The following is a 19,188-nucleotide window of genomic DNA, read 5'->3' on the forward strand; positions in this document are numbered from 1 at the left end:
AGTAGATATCAGACAACGGCGGGTAGCTGGGAGTGTAAGAATAAATGTGGAAGCTACTCATAGAAACAACGGTGGCCGGTGCAGCATTATATACGACAATGTACATATCAACGTCGTCGAAGGGAGCCTTGGAAATTTGGGAAATTTGTCAAATCGCGGAGTTCAGAGGCGTTCCAGGCAACAGAAATAATTTGGGGGTAAAATGGCCATGCCCCCTCCTTAAAAAGAATTTGATAGGTGCATAACGAGGCACCAGCAAAACTTAGGGGCATCAAACCATAGGTTGCAGCATCAGCCATATTTTAATTCATTTATATATTAGGTATTACATATACTTAATATTAAAATCATAACTACGGGCACACTTTAAAAACAGAGATGAAGCCGCAAATGCCTATTTGCGGTAAATATTGGTGACAGATGCGCGAAAACGGGGCAACTTAACAGTCCAAGGAAACACCAATGAATATATTTGGAAGCAGAAAAAAACGCCAACGCTCATCTGTTGATTGCTTTTAAATATAAGTTAATCAATGGGGCATACTTATTAAACCCAGTGTTATGGGACTTGCTTCAATATAGTATTGATGTGCATATATATTTTATCTGGTACTATATGTAACAAGTTTCAATTCTCAGTTATGACCAAGGCCGAATTGTTTCACTACGACAACGCTGACGCCAAAAACGACACCAAGTTTAAAACGAAATCTCGACTCATTTCTTTAAAAAACAGACGAGCGAAACACAACTACCAAAAATACGACAGAAAACATCATTGGTAATGGTACTACAGGGACGACTCTAGCAGGCAAACTAATTGACAATATCGAAGGGCATTCTTGACAATATCGAAGGGCATTCCAGAAAATAACGGAAGGCATACGGGTACATGCCAGCGCCCCCCCCCCCCCCCATTACCCCCCCCCCCCCCTAATGTCCAGGGAATATCGGGAACTTTGACTTTCGGTCCAGCCTATTCCAGGTAAAATCCCCGAATCCAGGGGACATCTTAGGTAAGGCCTATTATAATGTTCATATTTTAAGCATGTATACGTTTTGATCTCGTTGAACTCCACCTGTAGGTTAACTAGAAACACGGCCCATTTCCCCCCTGCTATCTCAGGTATACCCCCGGACCTGGGGCATAACTAACACCAGAATGCACCTTTCAGACTAAGATAAGCCAAAATAGTTTGTGGGGAAAGTCCAAAACCCCTTAAATCAGAAGTTTTATTAGTGTTTCCGTTCTCATGAAAAGGGGCTCACATATCTTCAGCTGCGCATCGAAAGTACGCCCACTCTAATGTCAAAATTTGGACCGACCCGGTTTACAGTGCAAACATATAAGTAATTAATTAATTGTAGATCAGTAAGCGTTCATGTGTTGGTGTTTGTAATGAACCGTCATCTATATAATATGTCTTTAATAAACATGAATAAAAATTGGAAGGGGGATCACTCCGTTGGTCTTATCTAGCTAGAAGCGACCTTAGAATCGGACATTTAATATTTGACCTTCACAGTTTTCAACCAGTGTATGTCTTATATACACAATGAAATTACCAATATATCATTAAGATTGGCTAAGATTATTGAAAAATTCATGACACCAAACCAAAGTGCATTTATACATACATGAATATATTTTGAAAAAATACCATTTTCGTGCATTAACTTCGTTAAACGAAGTAAGTATTGGTAAAAGTAGTTCCTATCTCAGATGTAAAATCAGTTGAAAGTAAAACGAGCAAATAAATTGCAAACGTCGCAGTGATTTAAAAAAAAATCAAACAGTTATATTCTACGTCAACGTGGAACACGGCCAAAACAGCTTGGGCTACCAATTCGAAGGGGGCGTGGCATTGTCTAAAATACCATGCAGAATAATCAAAATGATGAAATGACATAGCTTGATGCAAACATTTTTTTAAATTTCAAGAAAATCTAATATGTGCTTCATTCATCGTTTTTGTTTGATCTCATTTAAAAGTCAGTAGGACGTAAGAAAAAAAGCTATACTGTAAACACAAGTCAAATTTCATGTCTCGTTTCCAGTGAGAACTGATGAGAATATGCGTTACCCCACGAGATCTGGGCGCAGTAAGACATGGCAATGAGCTACGACGGTATGAATGGAACTGATATGGACACTTCTGAGTCTAGAAAAAGACCTTTGGATACAGAATCTGAAAATGGGGTCACTAAAAGATCTAACCAAGGCGCAGGTTAGGCCATATCATGAAAAATTGGTTTGTTAGCGCGGGGTAAATTACGGCAATGACGTTTCCTGTTTTCAATATGGCGACCAGATTGCTGCCGGTTTCCATCTCGATTCGGTTGCAAAAAAAATTGGGATATGATTAGTTTGTTTGTAATGTGGTGCAAAATGGCAACAAATTGAATGTTTAATGTTCATTTTATTTAGTGATAATATTTGATTTTGGACTTTTGCGTATTTTTACATTTTAAATCTCGTTTTGCGTGGTGACGTGTTTCCCTCGACATCGATTTCATGTGGAGGCATGCAAATGTGAACATGTGCCAACATAGCTGTGCTACCACCTATCGCGAGCAGTCGGTCCTACTGCGATCTTAATAACTATCTTCAGTTTGGAGTAACACTTAATAAAGAGCAGACTCACTTCTTTTCTGGGATTAGTTGTGTCTGTAATCCCATCCTCAGTTGCATTTTGACAGCTGGTGCGAAAGGATGACACTTCTCGACCTACATTCATGTTATACTAATGTCAAGGGAAATATGATTGAAAATCAAGATCACAGCAATTTTAACATATGGAGAGGTATTTTTGGTTTACTTTTGAATATGCTTTAACTTTTTTACTGATTGATAAGAAGTACCAATCTTAAATGTGAGATTCTGGCGCAGGTGAACAACTGAAATTGAGTTACAGGTCACCTACATTTTCATGACATGCTGAATTTTCAGAGGTTGACAATTTCAGTTTTAATTCAGTTTTATTAAAGGATTAATCATTTTTTTGCAAAGCATTTATTTTAAATCATTTAAAATACTCTATTTTTAATGGTTGCTAGGCTGTGACAGATACATTGAACATATGGTTTTGGTCGAGTTAAGTCATGTGATAGGTCCAGGATTTACTTGTACGTACACACATTGGTAGTCTGTGTTCTTGAGGAGTGAATGTGCTGACTAAGACTTTTTGTGATTTTGATTGGATTTTCAACTACAATGATACCTGAAGGTAAATTTTCATGGGAAATGAATCAATATGATAGGTTAAAACTTTCCATCAATACTCCGCTATAAAAATGAATATATTGACAGGTAAGTTGTTTAAAATGTCGAAGCAAAATTTGTGTACAATTCAAAGTCAGATGAAACAATGTTGTTTTATGTTAGGTCATAGACTACAGAGTGGTATTGGAAAAAATAACTTGTCCTTCAAGAAACATTGTGTGACCTTTCATAGTGTGAATGATGTGGTGGGGTAAGACTAAGATTGGCATTTAGTTATCAAGGTGTTTCATTATTGTTGTCATTTTGCATCACATCAAAAACAAATTGTGTGGGTGTTTTTAACTTTCATATATAAATCTACATGAAAAACTTCTAGATATACCATGGACATATCTGGTCGCTGATGTTTAACCCTTTCCATTTCATTTACCTCCTTACATTTCATCCCTGCCTTAAGGGGGCAGTGCAAAACATTAGCTTTAATATTCTAGAAACTTTAAATGTTACTGATTCTTCATACTTCAGACTGTTTCTGTACAAATTTCATGTTATATAACCTATTCACTGTTGCATGCATGTTGATAATAATTACAATACTATGTGTGTTTTTTTTAATCCTCGTATTATGCACTGGCCAACTTTCATGCACATTTTTTTTGGTTTTGCCATGATTGCTTTTAGGTATTGGGTAATGTGTTTGCCATGTGGAATTTGTGATGGTAAAACTTGTCATCGTTGGCCTGGTACACTTAGTGTTTAAATAGTGATGTCAAATTTAAAGAAAAGAACAAGTGTTTATACATGAAAGTATGAACTTACTTAGAAAAATAAAAATAAAGTAGACATAAAATTATTAAATCATATGACCAGTGAGGAAAATGACTTTAGTTAGGAAATGACTTAAGATGTTTAATGAATTGCAAGCCCAGGTATCTTGACTCATCATTGGAGCTGATAATTATATGGACATGAAAAGTATTTAGATTGGAAGTGATAATTGGGAACAGACACCACCACATGGCAATATACATTACCGAAAATGATCATTAATCATCTCCTGTCTATTATCTACATGTACATTTAGATGCACTTGGTCAGATCAACAGATAATATGCACCCAAGCGTTAAGGTTACTTGTGGTTTCTTGGCCATGGTACCATTGATACACTTGCATGCTTACATGTCAAATTTGAAGAAAAAAATCACATGAAAGATCTGCTATATTAAATATTATGGCCACATCACTGGACAGTGGTGTAAGTGCTTACATGTAAGTTACCATGTCTGCCATGGCCAGCAAAGAAGCAAGGGATGGTTGACTTGTAGTGTTATGTTGCTGTGCATGGTAAGGGGAGGTGTGAGGGTGCCAGGTAACTACACAGCTGTGCTCTATGCCAGGCATATCAGCCCATGTACATGACTGTAGACGCCAGGTAAAATCAATGAGTTGCTATGATTGCCTTGCCAGCTGGAGAGATACATGAACTATCTTGCACCTTTATTCACATTTCTGCCAGGAACTTTAAATAATAGGTACTCCTTGGTACAAGAATACACAATCTAATAAATGTAAGTATGATTGTAATAAAGCATACCATTGGTTATTTGTAAGCTGTTCAGTTTTGAATGTAAAGGATATATTGAACAACTGCGCTTCTGATATAGTATAGGTGCAGTCTTATGTTAGTGAGTCATCCGTTGTTATAAAATGTTTTATTTTAAAAGTCAAACTGGAGTGAGTAACCTGCTGAATGGGCAGGACTGGGTATAAAAAGGTTAGCATTGTAGAAGATAAATAACCATCATTACTGACTTGCTGTCACTTTGTTTGTTTAAAACTGCCTGCCTGTCCTGCCCGACTTGAAATTCAACTTTAGGGCGAACATCTTGTTAAGGTTGCTAGTTGTGCAAGCTTTAGGTGTAAATTTTAATCATTAAGATACAATGATCAGAGAATTAAAATAAGATGTAGCCAGATTGTGCCCCAGGAGAACCTGTAATTGAAACAGAGCAGGTAAAGAAGTGTTTATTGGTGGTTGGTAGCTTGAATAAAAAAAATCACTTGTGACTGTCTGGCATTCCCGCATCACCCTGGCACCATGTGTAACAGTTTCTTTCACATTTGCAGTCACTCAGTGCTTGAGCATGTCCATATTTTATATTTGTTTCAATGTTTCGATCATCGCTGCCTCTCATGTCAAACATATCCACTGTCATTTTTATGTCACATGTTAGTGATAAAACTCATAACATCTTTGTTTCTTATTTACCCTATTATGCATTAAAACATGATGAAGACGTCATGTATATATCCCATCAACCCCCCGATTTAGGCTACACCTGCGCCTGGGTAAACATGAAATATTCAAAAAAAGAGTTTTATAAAAAAAATTGGAACTCAAAATGGGTGGGAGGTTGTTTTTGAATTATTACTAAAGTTTATGTGTAAATTGCTTAGTTTGAGTGTACACCTGAGTGAATACTTTTTTATGGTATATAAATTGCTTTATACTGCATTTATTACTTAACCAGACAAGATTTAGAGTTCTAACCACGAAGTTTGATAAGCTTTTGACCTTAAAAATCATTAAAATCCAGTCATTCACTTCAGGTGTATATTCAAAAGTATTGGAATAGCTTTGTGTTTTTGATTGTAATAATTATTAATCACAAGTTCACTAATAGTAATTTTAAAGCCTTATATATTTCTAACGGTTTATACAATTATTAATGTATTGTTGTTTATCCAGCAAACTGAATTTATTTTTGCTGATCAATAAAGAAAATTCCCAGGCTTAAATAAATCCAATATTCAATTATTAATTCTATATCTATGTAGCCTTGTATTTCAATGTGATTATTCAGCGAAATTTGCAAATGACTTGATTAAGCACATATTGAAGTGTATGTATTCGTCATGTAATGTTCAATAATTGATTTATAGTTGACGTAGGTAGCCAGGATAGTATGAGGTGCCTTTTGTCATGTGTTTGTACTTAGTTTAACAGTTAACTGCCAAGTGCTTGTACAGGACTGCCATGAAACTTTAATGCATAAATCACAACTAATGTTAAAGTAACAAGTGTAATAATTCATAGCTGCATGTTATAATACTGTGTTACAATAATACGGTATACATAACAGATATACATTTCAAAGGTACCAAAGAGTTATAATGCAGTTAAAATGGTTTTCATAATGTTTTACCAGTTTTGTGCTATTAAAAATGCATTGCACTAATTAAAAACATCTCATAAGGTTTAACATGAGTTGAACTGAAATACAAGGCTAACATGATATAGAATAAAGTCTGTTCAAAATGTTAATTGATAATAGAATTAAATTGAAATAGGACCTGTTTTATCTCTAACATATTAGAATCTAAATAGCCAATGAGAGGCAAGATTCAAAAAAAGTTTGATGCTTTTGGTACAATTATTGAAATAAGCTGGTCAGTTAGGGCATTTTAGTGTATTGAAATGAAATATTCAGTGTCCCGAAAAAATTAATTAATGCTTATGACTTTTGTTTTTCTACTTCTCTCTTAGAGTTCTGTTTACAGCCACTTGTACATGATTGGACCACAATGAACCCTTGAGAAAATGGACTGTTACAGGATATTATCAATTACAAGAGTGCCTGTTGATATCCACTTACAGGCAAATTAGACAAGGAAATTGAATGAATCAAGTTTAAACATACATGTTCATGGACATTAAATGATAGGCTTTTGGCAATACCAAGAGCGAGACTTATGTGAGACTTAAAATACATAGCAATCCTTAGGCTGCCTTAGCAACCAGGAACAGTTTCAATACATTGTACCAAAAGTATTACCTTTAAATTCAAAATTTGATAAAAGTGAAACTTAAAAGGGAAAAAAGGAAGAGCCAAGTTTGCATCTGAGTGTTACATGTGTGACTCTAGTCGTAGTTATATAGCACAGACTGTTGTGAATGGACAAGCCCACCAAAACCTACAGAACATCTGTCATAAATGCTAAAAACAGCCTCTAAAACAAATGGCCTTTGTTTTCGAGTTAATTTTTTTTCAAACTGAAACTTTGTTTTTGTAAATAGTGCAGTTTTTGTTAAGGGTAGAGACAGAGATGGATTGGGCAGGAGTTGTGATCTCTAAGTAAAGATCTTATTTAACAAAGCTGTTTTATCTACATTTATAGATTACCTGAGTAAAAGTTTGTCTTGTGATCTACTGAAGAACATTCTGTAGGTTTTATGGGTTTACTACATTATAATCAATACCAAATGATTATAATTTGGTCTTGAGATAATGCACACATGCCAACGTACTGAGAATTTCATACAAAAGTGCACACTTCAGTAAAATCTTTGGTGTAATTAAACATAATTTATGGTTTTATGACAACACTTCACATTATAGGCACCTTCAAAATTCAAACATGACACATGTGTGATACAAGGCACCACACTACACCCATAGTTGCCATAGTGAAGGTTGGTATGTTGGCATGGCAACACTGCAGTGTTGGGGTGAGGTTGACTCTACACTGACATCTCCAAGCTGTAATATTGAATGTATGATTGTGGACATTTTGCAGCCACCTGCCATGAATACCCAGAGGGGGAGGAGATGAGCACACAACAGACCTCAACTATGACAGAACTAGGTATGTACTTAACTATACAGTAGTCTTCGTGTTTGCTTTGTATACTATTTATGCTCCACTAAGTGTGAGCATTAAGTTGCCGCTTAATCTCTCGGTCAGCTTCATAAAAAGAGTAACATTAATTTATACTTACCTGAGATATATACATGTTTTGATTATAAATATAAAAGAACATTTTTATTCAGGTTTCTTCAATGATCCCCATACTTTCTTGTTACCCTTCATGACTAAGGTCAAGGCCACATCTGATAACATTGTTTCAAAATATGTTTCTTTGACATTTTATCTGTAATGCCGGGCCTGAATTTAGAAAAGAATTGAACTTGCAAAACTGTTTCTTCACCCATTTGAGTAACAGTTTTTGTTATGGAAGGTTTATTCAAATCTAGCTTCCATGTTGGATAAGTTTGACCATCAGCATCGGCCATCGTTGATTTGAAATATCTATCCCTTAAAGAATCTTGTGATTTTATGCTTGTCCTGATGATGGACTGTGCCTGAAAATTGATACTATTTTAGCCAAATACTGCCACCTAAAATCTGAACAGGAAATACCAGCCAACAGTGTGTGCTAAGCATAACACACTTGTGTATACGTCATCATTTTATGTGTATTTACGAGAAAAAGAAAGAAGGCAGAAAGAAGGCAAATTGAAAGTTGCTATTTCTCCAGAACCATCTCAATTTGCATTTTCAAATCGAAACTCGCATTTTGCGAATATATATGCAAGTGCTAAATTTGAGCCCTCGTAATGGTCACATATTTGATAATTGCTTCTTTGAAAATGTTCATGTGGATCTTGTTAGTGTATTAATATGCTACGCAAGTACCTGAATGCATTGTTGGAATAAATGGTAAAATGGTATTCAGTAAGCTCAAAAAATGTTCTCATACCAATGCATGACACCAACTTTGTGAAAGGGAACAGACATAGCATCCTTGAGTATTGGTAAATTTCTCTGTATGGTATATCATAAGTTTGATATTTAATGATGATTGTATGCCAAGTGTGGGTTCAAAAGGTGTCGAATTCAGGGAAATCGTTGACTTAACAGAAGTTCATTTTCCTTTGTCTTCCTGTAGAAAAGAAATCGGACCATGATGGCTAATTCTTGTCATTTGGTATATATTTTATCATCACTATCTAATTTCCGGTTGATTTAACAGCGTAATGATTACAATTTAATGAGCAATGGCTAAATACCAGGAAATTCAAATTTTATCTGTCTCTCATCAAATTTTGATAAATTTTCTTAAGCAGGCTGAGTTAATTGATTTCTTTACATAAAACTTAGTGATGTCATTGTATGATGTGCATCATTTTTACTTCCCTTACATTTTATTAAGTACCCATTGACTTAAGTGATCATCAATATTACATTCTTGATATATCAGGGGCGGGGCCAGGATTTGATGTTTGAGTAACTAACGGGCGTAGCGTTTTGACTTGCGCCTTTCCCTCAGAACCAAAATTTATTTTGTTTGAAGGACTGGCAAGGGAGTCTTGGGAACTCCCACTAATTTTTTAACAATTTCTAGTCTGAAATGGTGCATAGTTTGGCATATTGTATTAAATACTTTTTTCCCTTTATATTAAATATGTGCCCCTCTTTGCCCTTGGATCTGCTTGTGTATACATATGATTAATATTAAAATAATGACATACAAGATTTTTTTTTCTATTTTACCATTTATAAGATTGTTATCTGGTGGACATGTCTGAACATGTTTCAGGTTTCAAAAACCAGTTTACATTTAATCATTTACATTCTATTCACAGTTTCTTAACTCTTTGCTTACTGTGTATCATGAAGTATGAACTATCATAAAGTATGAAATAAGCAGTGATCTAATGTGTGCTTTTCGTATGTATGTGACAGTGAGTACCTGCATTTGAACTATTAGGACTTTGAAGACCTTCTAAACTGTACATGTTTATCTCCTATACATGTACATGTATATCTCCTATACATGTACATGTATTTTGTAATTTAAATAATTTACTCAATCATTTATTCACAGACTAAACATAGTGTAATCATCAGCAGGCCTCTAGATTTTCATATTCATATATTGTTAACTTTAATGTCTGGCTTGGCTGTTAGTCTCATCATAATTATGATCGACGGGTTATTGTGTAGATGACTTGTGTATATGTATGTGATATTCACATGTAACTTTTAAGTCCTGGTCTGCTCCCTGAGTCCATCAATTAATGATTGATAACCGGCTATATTGTTCTGTACATTTTACACAAAAAAGTGACATGTTGGATTATCATTGTCATAAATTTAAACATTTCATTGTGCTTAAGGATTAAAAGGAAAATAATGTTGGCTTATCTTCCTTTATGCGGCATGATTGTATTTGACTTGAGTTACTGTAGTGTACATATAAATTATGTGTGACTGATATGTGTAAATGTATATTAAGTATATGCCGGAGATAGGGGGTTTAGATATTGTGACAGTGTGTGTGACTGTTAGATATCTGTGACATACTGGGAGTGATTGTCGTCCTTGTTCACCTGGCTATCATGTCTAGGGCAGTGGAGAAAACGTTGATACATTATTAACTCGTGACATCACATGTGGCTAACTTGCCCTTTACTGGCAGACAATTATGATGACTTGGCAAGATATGAGCAATCTAGGGCCCTACTCTTGGACTGACCCCTATGGTAAGTGGACTTTCAGTTAACCTTTCCACACCTAGGAATCATATGATTGTCATTGATTGGTTGTAGTATTTTTCATAAAGTAAAAGTAAATTAATGATTAATTTGGATTTCTTTAATATAACAGATCATCACATGAATGTTATAAATTGCTGGTGTTTGTGGTTGATGAAAACCTCCTGGGCCAAAGTGATACTCCATTATGAGAGACTTGCTTCATTGATTTGTTTTTAAGATGATAAGTATCTCAACACACATTCATGTTGGACCTCATGATCTGTACAGTACTGGCTATGTGCATGCCTACCCAAGTGTAAGATGTAATCCATACTTTTTTACAGCAAAGTTATTGCTTTAAATTAGCATCCATGAAACAATTGGTTGTATTCAAACTTACACATAAGCCCTGCAACAACTACAAACCAAGCTGTGTTCTTGGTAACTAGAGTCTGGGTGGACTTTCATTCCTGTCATAACCTACAACATTCAGAATGGTCATATCACTTAATTTATGCAAAATGCTGTAAGACACTTTACTTATAGGCATGGGCATGGAGATCTTGAGGAGATGAATTATGGTGGGAGTGTGAACGTTGACTTTGAGGATCACTACATAATTATGAGAAGTTCATATGAGTTTGTCACATGATATTCCCAGGGGCTTCAGGTTTTGTCAACTGCATGTTTATAAAAGGGTTGCCTGCAGCCTGATACTCCTGAGATCTCCACCCACTGTAGCTGTCTGAATACTCATTTATTCACCATCTCTTTGCTTTTGTTAGTTAATGAATGAAGACATGTTGGACAGTCTGTCCTTTAGTAATTATTATCATCCTGGTTTCTGCAGGCAAATCAGTTTCAGTTGACGTGTTCTTCTCAGTGACTGAGGTTTGTATGACACAAATGAACTTCTTCATGTATTGGAGAAATAACTGCTGAATCAGCTGTTTGCAGAAAATGGCAGTTGCCGTAGTTCTTCAGGATTAAAAACAACTGAAAGTCAATAATGAATTTATTTAATCAAGCAATTGTGAGAAATGAGAATGTGAGATAGAAATAATTATTTTTTGTTGCTTTATTCTCATACAGACTAAGTGCATGTCAGCTTTGTGTGAAATTGTTGCACAATGTATTAAGAAGAATCATCTTTTGTACATAAGGAAGTGACATTATAATAAGGTGTTTGCTTAAAAGTTATGGCAGTAGTTTTGGTTTCCTCCTGCCCTCGCAGAGATCAGCATAGGCACCCTTCTTCCCTTTTGGAGACCAACAACGGCACCCTTCTTTCCTTTTGGAGACCAACAACGGCACCCTTCTTCCCTTTTGGAGACCAACAACGGCACCCTTCTTTCCTTTTGGAGACCAACAACAGCACCCTTCTTTCCTTTTGGAGACCGACAACGGCACCCTTTTTTCCTTTTGGAGAACGACAACGGCACCCTTCTTTCCTTTTGGAGACCAACAACGGCACCCTTCTTTCCTTTTGGAGACCGACAACGGCACCCTTCTTTCCTTTTGGAGACAGACAAAGGCACCCTTCTTTCCTTTTGGAGACCCAACAAAGGCACCCTTCTTTCCTTTTGGAAACCAACAAAGACACCCTTTTTCCCTTTTGGAAACCAACAAAGGCACCCTTCTGCCTTCATAGACTGTCAAATATTTCCTTTATTTTGCTCCCAAAAGTAGGCATATTTAAATCGCACTTCCATACCGGCTGTCCGTCCATGTGTCCCGCTCAATTTCTTTCTTTTATATGGAAAGATTTGAAAAATAACTTGCCTTATGTGTTTGACCTACCAAGACAACTTGTCGCATGCAAGACCTGTGTCTTTTCCTCTAAGGTCAAGGTCACACTTAGTTTTTGTTGACCTTGGAATGCTGCATATAAGGACATAGAGTATAGTTGGTCTAGGCTTTAACTTTTTCATGTACTGATCTTGTTCAATGTCACATTCGTAGGTGTTCTTCACATACTGTGCCGACTCTTGTTTTGATTAAAACTTATATTATTATAAGTACCTAAACATATTTGGGATTTTAAAAGTAATATTACTTCAATTTATCACAATTTCTTATGTTTAAAAGTCTTCTATCCTGATACAATGTGACCTTTTCTCCCTTAGCACCCAGTCCTTCTTCTGCAGCACCCAGTCCTTTTGCAGCACCCAGTCCTTTTGCAGCACCCAGTCCTTTTGCAGCACCCAGTCCTTTTGCAGCACCCAGTCCTTCTGCAGCACCCAGTCCTTTTGCAGCATCCAGTCCTTTTGCAGCACCCAGTCCTTTTGCAGCACCCAGTCCTTTTGCAGCACCCTGTCCTTTTGCAGCACCCAGTCCTTCTGCAGCACCCAGTCCTTTTGCAGCACCCAGTCCTTTTGCAGCATCCAGTCCTTTTGCAGCATCCAGTCCTTTTGCAGCACCCAGTCCTTCTGCAGCACCCAGTCCTTTTGCAGCACCCTGTCCTTTTGCAGCACCCAGTCCTTTTGCAGCACCCAGTCCTTTTGCAGCACCCAGTCCTTCTGCAGCACCCAGTCCTTCTGCAGCATCCAGTCCTTTGGCAGCACCCAGTCCTTTTGCAGCCCCCAGTCCTTATGCAGCACCCAGTCCTTCTGCAGCACCCAGTCCTTCTGCAGCACCCTGTCCTTCTTCTGCAGCACCCTGTCCTTTTGAAAACTATGCTAAAAATTTATCATCAGTCATTTTTCTTCGAAGGAATAGTGTCATGATAGCATCAATATTAAAATGAAAAAGTGGCTATTCAGCTATAAAGTAATATTGAAATAAGATATGCAGGTATTGATACATTGAAACTGCGTGATTGTGCTCAGTGCAACAACTTCTTATTAATCTACATAATTGTTTGGATGTTATTAATCAAGGTTTGGGTATTAGCTGATGTTTAATATTCATTTTCAATAAGCTTTGAGGTCCTCCTGCAAAGACAAGTTGTAACACTGCTAGAAATGTTGCTAATGCTGTAGTGACTTTTTGATAGACAATTATAATGATTTACTTTGTAGTTAATAGCTATGAAAGAGATTAAGGATGGGTATTGTAAGGAAGCAAGAAATATAACATAGAAATTTTGTATATTAACATAACTTTGGTGAATGTCAAGGTAAAGTTTGTGTCTGTTCCGGCCATCTTAAGGGGTGATCCATTAACTGTGGAGGACTGCTGATCACAGTGGGACAGATGTCCTACATTGAAAGGTTCTGTCGCTTTTCATTTTTTCTGAAGTTCAAATCCTACTTTGATCTAACATGAAGTTTTTAATATTCATAAGTAATATTCTGCTACTATTTGACATTGAAGAAACTGTGCATGCTCTGTGATATGACTTATAGTATTGATTAATTGTTGGGTATACATTGAACATGAACACGAACTGATTTGGTCATATTTGATCAAAACTAAAAAAAGACAGGAATGGGAGCAATGTGATGGACTGATCAGATGATCCTGTATTGGATGTTTCTTGCTTATAGATCCACAGGGACTGACAGACCTGTCTGGATAATTGGCCCTACCCTGGGACGGCTGCAAGGGTTACACACTTTAGCAGGCCCATGTTCTGCCTGTTATGGACGTCATACATCACACAGAAAACTGGAGTGGGCATGGTTTTCCTTTCCATCATGTTTAATGAGCAATAACATGTACACAGATGCTCGGTCAGACCCCAATCTTAGTTGACCGCTGTTCTATCATACACTAATGTCATTGTAAGTGTTGATAACAGTGAGCATTGTTTCCGACTTGAGGATCGACTGCAATACTTGAGCTATTTGCAGTTTTTATTGGCATGTTATTAATGGCCAGTTATGTATAAAGAAAACTGACAGGGTGACAAGGGCATAAATGAGGGAATAAGAACAGGTGTGTATCAGAACAGGGGCACCTGGCAGCACTTACCTAGCTGCCTTACATTCATATATACACACATTTCAACTACCTATTGATTCAAGAGCTTGTATTTTCATGGGTGCTGCATATACACACCTTGGTAAAAATGACTTAAGAACTGGTAGTTTTTTGTTCAAAAAGCTAAACATTGATAAAAACATCAGCCAAATCTTCATCCTCATTAATATGTTTAACACTCACAGACGGACAAAACTGTCCTCAGTAATACTGTCTATACTTGCTACTCGTTTAAGAAAGCTGATATTTCATCATACATGATTAAGGCAAGCCATTGTGAAAGTTAAAACATCAGGGATATTGCTGACGGTGCAGATCAATTTTGTTTTACCTAGCTCAGCCGTGCAGATCAATTTTGTTTTACCTAGCTCAGCCGTTATATACATTCCTGATCTTGAATCTATTATCACAATGTCAGATAAACATTGTACTTGTTTGACAAACTGAAAGGGCTTTCTAATGAGTTCATCAATTTGAACTCTACTGGAAAGATTGTTCTTAAACTCTTATTCCAGATTCCAGAAACACTCTGACAGCCACTTGTGTGTACATTTTTAGTTGCAGCCTGATGATTCATAGATATGTCGGAAACAGATTTTAGGGATTCCTTGCAATCATTATTGATCTTCAGGAGTTTTCTTGTTTCTATTTTAATATTCAAACCAGCATCCTGATTTATCTTTTAAGATCAGAACAGTCACTCATAGTTCTGTAGTTGAAACTTCTAAACTCATTATAATACAACATGTAAGCATTTACAATATTTGGTGCCAAATCCATACATGGCTGTATTGATTATAATGAAATCATAATAGCTCCCACTAAATACAGCATATTGATTGGTAAATGGTTTGTTCAATCCTATTTCTATTTCCTTTTGTACAGTGCTATTCTACTGGGCTAGGGTTCATGTTTGGCTACTCGTTAATTCTGCTGACTTGGTGTCTTCAAGGCTTTAATGGACTTTAGCCTGGATTGGTTGTCCCATGACAGGAAATGTCGACATTCTTGTAAATGATTCATATTGCTATAGATACAGTTCTAAGACTTCATCCAATATATATTTTTGTCATGTAAAATGCATTCTGACAAATGTTGTGCATAAATTCAAGTCATTTGGGCACCATTCCCACCAAACACAGATTTGTTTATATGAAAGATCTGCATAACAAAATGATGGCACATTTTTGAAGGAAAAATATCTAGGTATTGTCATAGCCTTGGTGCTGTTGTCGTTACTGCCATAGTGCAAAAACTTTAACCTTGACCATAATTCAAACACTGTTCAAGATATTGAAAGGAAATTGGAAGTTTAATAATTGTCCAATTATTCACCCTTTTCAAACAAAAAATCAACAAGAAGACCAGGCTAAACTTTTGCTTGCAGCGATTTTGTTGTATTTGTGTTGCAACAACAAATCATGGACCAAGTTTTGATAAAAATATTCAGCCTAGCATGCCTTCTCTATAAACTAGACTAAATCATCATTTATATTTTGACAGTTAAAGTTTTTGCTGATGATGCAACTCTATGCATGGTTCGCCAATTATTTAAACATAAATTACACATACAACTGATTTTTGCCCGATATGGTATTGAATAAGTCAGATATACGTTATGATTGTCAGATGTTCTATCGACTGATAGTCTTTTAAATTGTATCTGTAATTTGAGTGGTTCTATTCCAATGGCATAACAAGTCGGTTACACATTATAGAACATGATTAGCTGTAGTTTTGCCCCCACACAATTGGCAGTCTGTCTGCCGTGTGGTTAAACCCCACTTACTTTAAATGGCCACCTCTTAAAAGTTATATATCTTTAAGGCGATGTTTATTCAATGTGAATTCAACCATACTTCTCAGTTTTAAAATTTCTATTTGCACTAAGAGTTCGCCATGAAGGACATTGTTGGTTGCCCTAGGTGATTTAAACATACTCTCACATTGTACGTCTGCTTGATATTAAAATGAAATCAAATTGAGTACAGTTACATTCATAAGCATTAAAAAAACAGTTGGTAGTACAGAATATAATACATTTTACTATCAGTGTTATGCAAATATTTGACCATTATCATCCTCTCCTCAACACTGTTTGTGATTTAAGAAAATCACTTGTTTCCAGGGTTCTGTAGTGTTGTAAAAATTGGACTAAACACATGTAACACATTTATAATCTGCATGATTATATTATTGCACCACCAGGATACAGCCAGGTGTAATAGGCATACCTGTGTGTCTTAAAATAAGGTGAAGGCTTATCAAGGCATTTGGTATGTTTTACTATCATTTGTACATACCTCTCACATGCTTCAATAGAATATATGAGCCACACTTAGGTTCAACAGAGAACCTGCATGCCGCAGTCTCTTCGATTTTGTCTGTTTTAAACACTTTGTTTTTCTTTCTCGGGTTGCTATAGTTATTCAATTGCTTGAAAGAAAATATTGATGTTATATCAACTGTATAGTTGTGGCTTCCATTAAATTACTGAAAGTAAAGTTCAGTTTTGTCTTTCTTTGATAATTAATCTGACCAAAAAATATAAAAAATGGGTATATGATGGTTCCATAGATTTGGTCGAATTAAGAATCTGTCTCAGTGCTTTCAAGGAAGTTTTTAACCTTTCACATGCACTATGGTAACTGTCTTCACTTGAGTTATATATAACAACAGTGCAAGATGCCAAGATGGAATGTTATAGGTTATTTTGGTCTCTGTTATAATTTAAGACAAGCAAAAACAGTAAACCCATCAGCAGATCTTAGGTCTGAGATATATACCATCACCTAAATGTTAACTTTATCTCTGTGAACTGGTCTTCATGACCTCCCTACAGGTCAAGAACACTGTAGGTTCTAGGGTGTAGTGACATAAACCATAACACTCTGTTCATCTGGCAGGAATTTCTATCTCCTTAATTGGAAGTCACTTGTTCCATCCCTTAATTAATAGTTGCTACTAGATCCCTCCTTTAATCAATGGTTTCTTGTAAATATGGCCGTAACCAGATACCATGTGTTCACTGCTTTTATGGCACAAGTTGATTGATGGGGAGACCGAGGAGGGTGTTTTACCACAGGACTTAATCAATAAAGGAAAAAATAAATTATTTTGATACAACAGATGGTCAATGTGTAGTTTATATTAGTCCATATAACCATACCTCTTTAATACATTATTACATTGACAACTACAGGGATGAGCCCATGCAGCAGACAACAGTTTCCAAGTTAAGCCTTTCCTCATCTTCATCAGTCTAGCTTTCATAAGTCATTTTCTATATGGAAATATACATGTATGATTGTGTCTTAGTGTTTATTCGGAAAGATACATGTATGATTGTGTTGAAGTGTTTGTAATGTAACAATACATGTATGATTGTGTTGAAGTGTTTGTAATGGAACGATACATGTATGATTGTGTTGAAGTGTTTGTAATGGAAATATACATGTATGATTGTGTTGAAGTCTTCGTAATGGAAAGATACATGTATGATTGTGTTGAAGTGTTTGTAATGGAACGATACATGTATGATTGTGTTGAAGTGTTTGTAATGGAACGATACATGTATGGTTGTGTTGAAGTGTTTGTAATGGAACGATACATGTATGGTTGTGTTGAAGTGTTTGTAATGGAACGATACATGTATGATTGTGTTGAAGTGTTCGTAATGGAAATATACATGTATGATTGTGTTGAAGTCTTCGTAATGGAAAGATACATGTATGATTGTGTTGAAGTGTTTGTAATGGAAAGATACATGTATGATTGTGTTGAAGTGTTTGTAATGGAACGATACATGTATGATTGTGTTGAAGTGTTTGTAATGGAACTATACATGTATGATTGTGTTGAAGTGTTCGTAATGGAAAGATACATGTATGATTGTGTTGAAGTGTTTGTAATGGAACGATACATGTATGATTGTGTTGAAGTGTTTGTAATGGAACGATACATGTATGACTGTGTTGAAGTGTTTGTATTGAACGATACATGAATGATTGTGTTGAAGTGTTTGTAATGGAACGATACATGTATGATTGTGTTGAAGTGTTTGTAATGGAACGATACATGTATGATTGTGTTTAAGTGTTCGTAATGGAACGATACATGTATGATTGTGTTGAAGTGTTTGTAATGGAACGACACATGTATGATTGTGTTGAAGTGTTTGTAATGGAACGATACATGTATGGTTGTGTTGAAGTGTTTGTAATGGAACGATACATGTATGATTGTGTTGAAGTGTTCGTAATGGAACGATACATGTATGATTGTGTTGAAGTGTTCGTAATGGAACGATACATGAATGATTGTGTTGAAGTGTTTGTATTGAACAATACATGAATGATTGTGTTGAAGTGTTTGTATGGAAAGATACATGAATGATTGTGTTTAAGTGTTTGTATGGAAAGATACATGTATGATTGTGTTTAAGTAATTGTATGGAAAGATACATGTATGATTGTGTTTAAGTGTTGGTATGGAAAGATACATGTATGATTGTGTTGAAGTGTTTGTATGGAAAGATACATGTATGATTGTGTTTAAGTAATTGTATGGAAAGATACATGTATGGTTATGTTGAAGTGTTTGTATGGAAAGATACATGTATGATTGTATCTGAATGTTTGTATATCTTGATAAGAGTTTATTTTCTTTAAAATGCAATGTGTAATGTAAAATGAAAGTTTGCATTGGCCTAAAATGTA

The 19,188-nt window shown here is 35.8% G+C and overlaps 1 protein-coding gene across 7 annotated transcripts in view; it reads left to right on the top strand.

The window, feature by feature from the left end:
- Positions 1 to 2,058: 2,058 nt before the first annotated feature.
- LOC128207673 (RNA-binding protein Nova-1-like) overlaps positions 2,059 to 19,188 on the top strand; it is a 33,557-nt gene continuing 16,427 nt past the window's right edge. For 4 of the 7 annotated variants that reach the window (XM_052910726.1, XM_052910727.1, XM_052910728.1 and 1 more), the window contains exons 1-2: positions 2,093 to 2,228; positions 7,803 to 7,871. In XM_052910726.1, coding sequence (XP_052766686.1) covers positions 2,111 to 2,228; positions 7,803 to 7,871 — 187 coding nt within the window. In that variant the 5' untranslated portion in view covers positions 2,093 to 2,110. Of the gene's footprint in view, positions 2,229 to 2,301; positions 2,805 to 2,935; positions 3,228 to 7,802; positions 7,872 to 19,188 lie in introns of those variants that run through there. The other 3 variants (XM_052910732.1, XM_052910730.1, XM_052910733.1) reach the window with 3 other exon arrangements.

The sequence above is a fragment of the Mya arenaria genome, chromosome 11 (genome assembly GCF_026914265.1).
Source record: "Mya arenaria isolate MELC-2E11 chromosome 11, ASM2691426v1".
Taxonomy (NCBI): Eukaryota; Metazoa; Mollusca; class Bivalvia; order Myida; family Myidae; genus Mya; species Mya arenaria.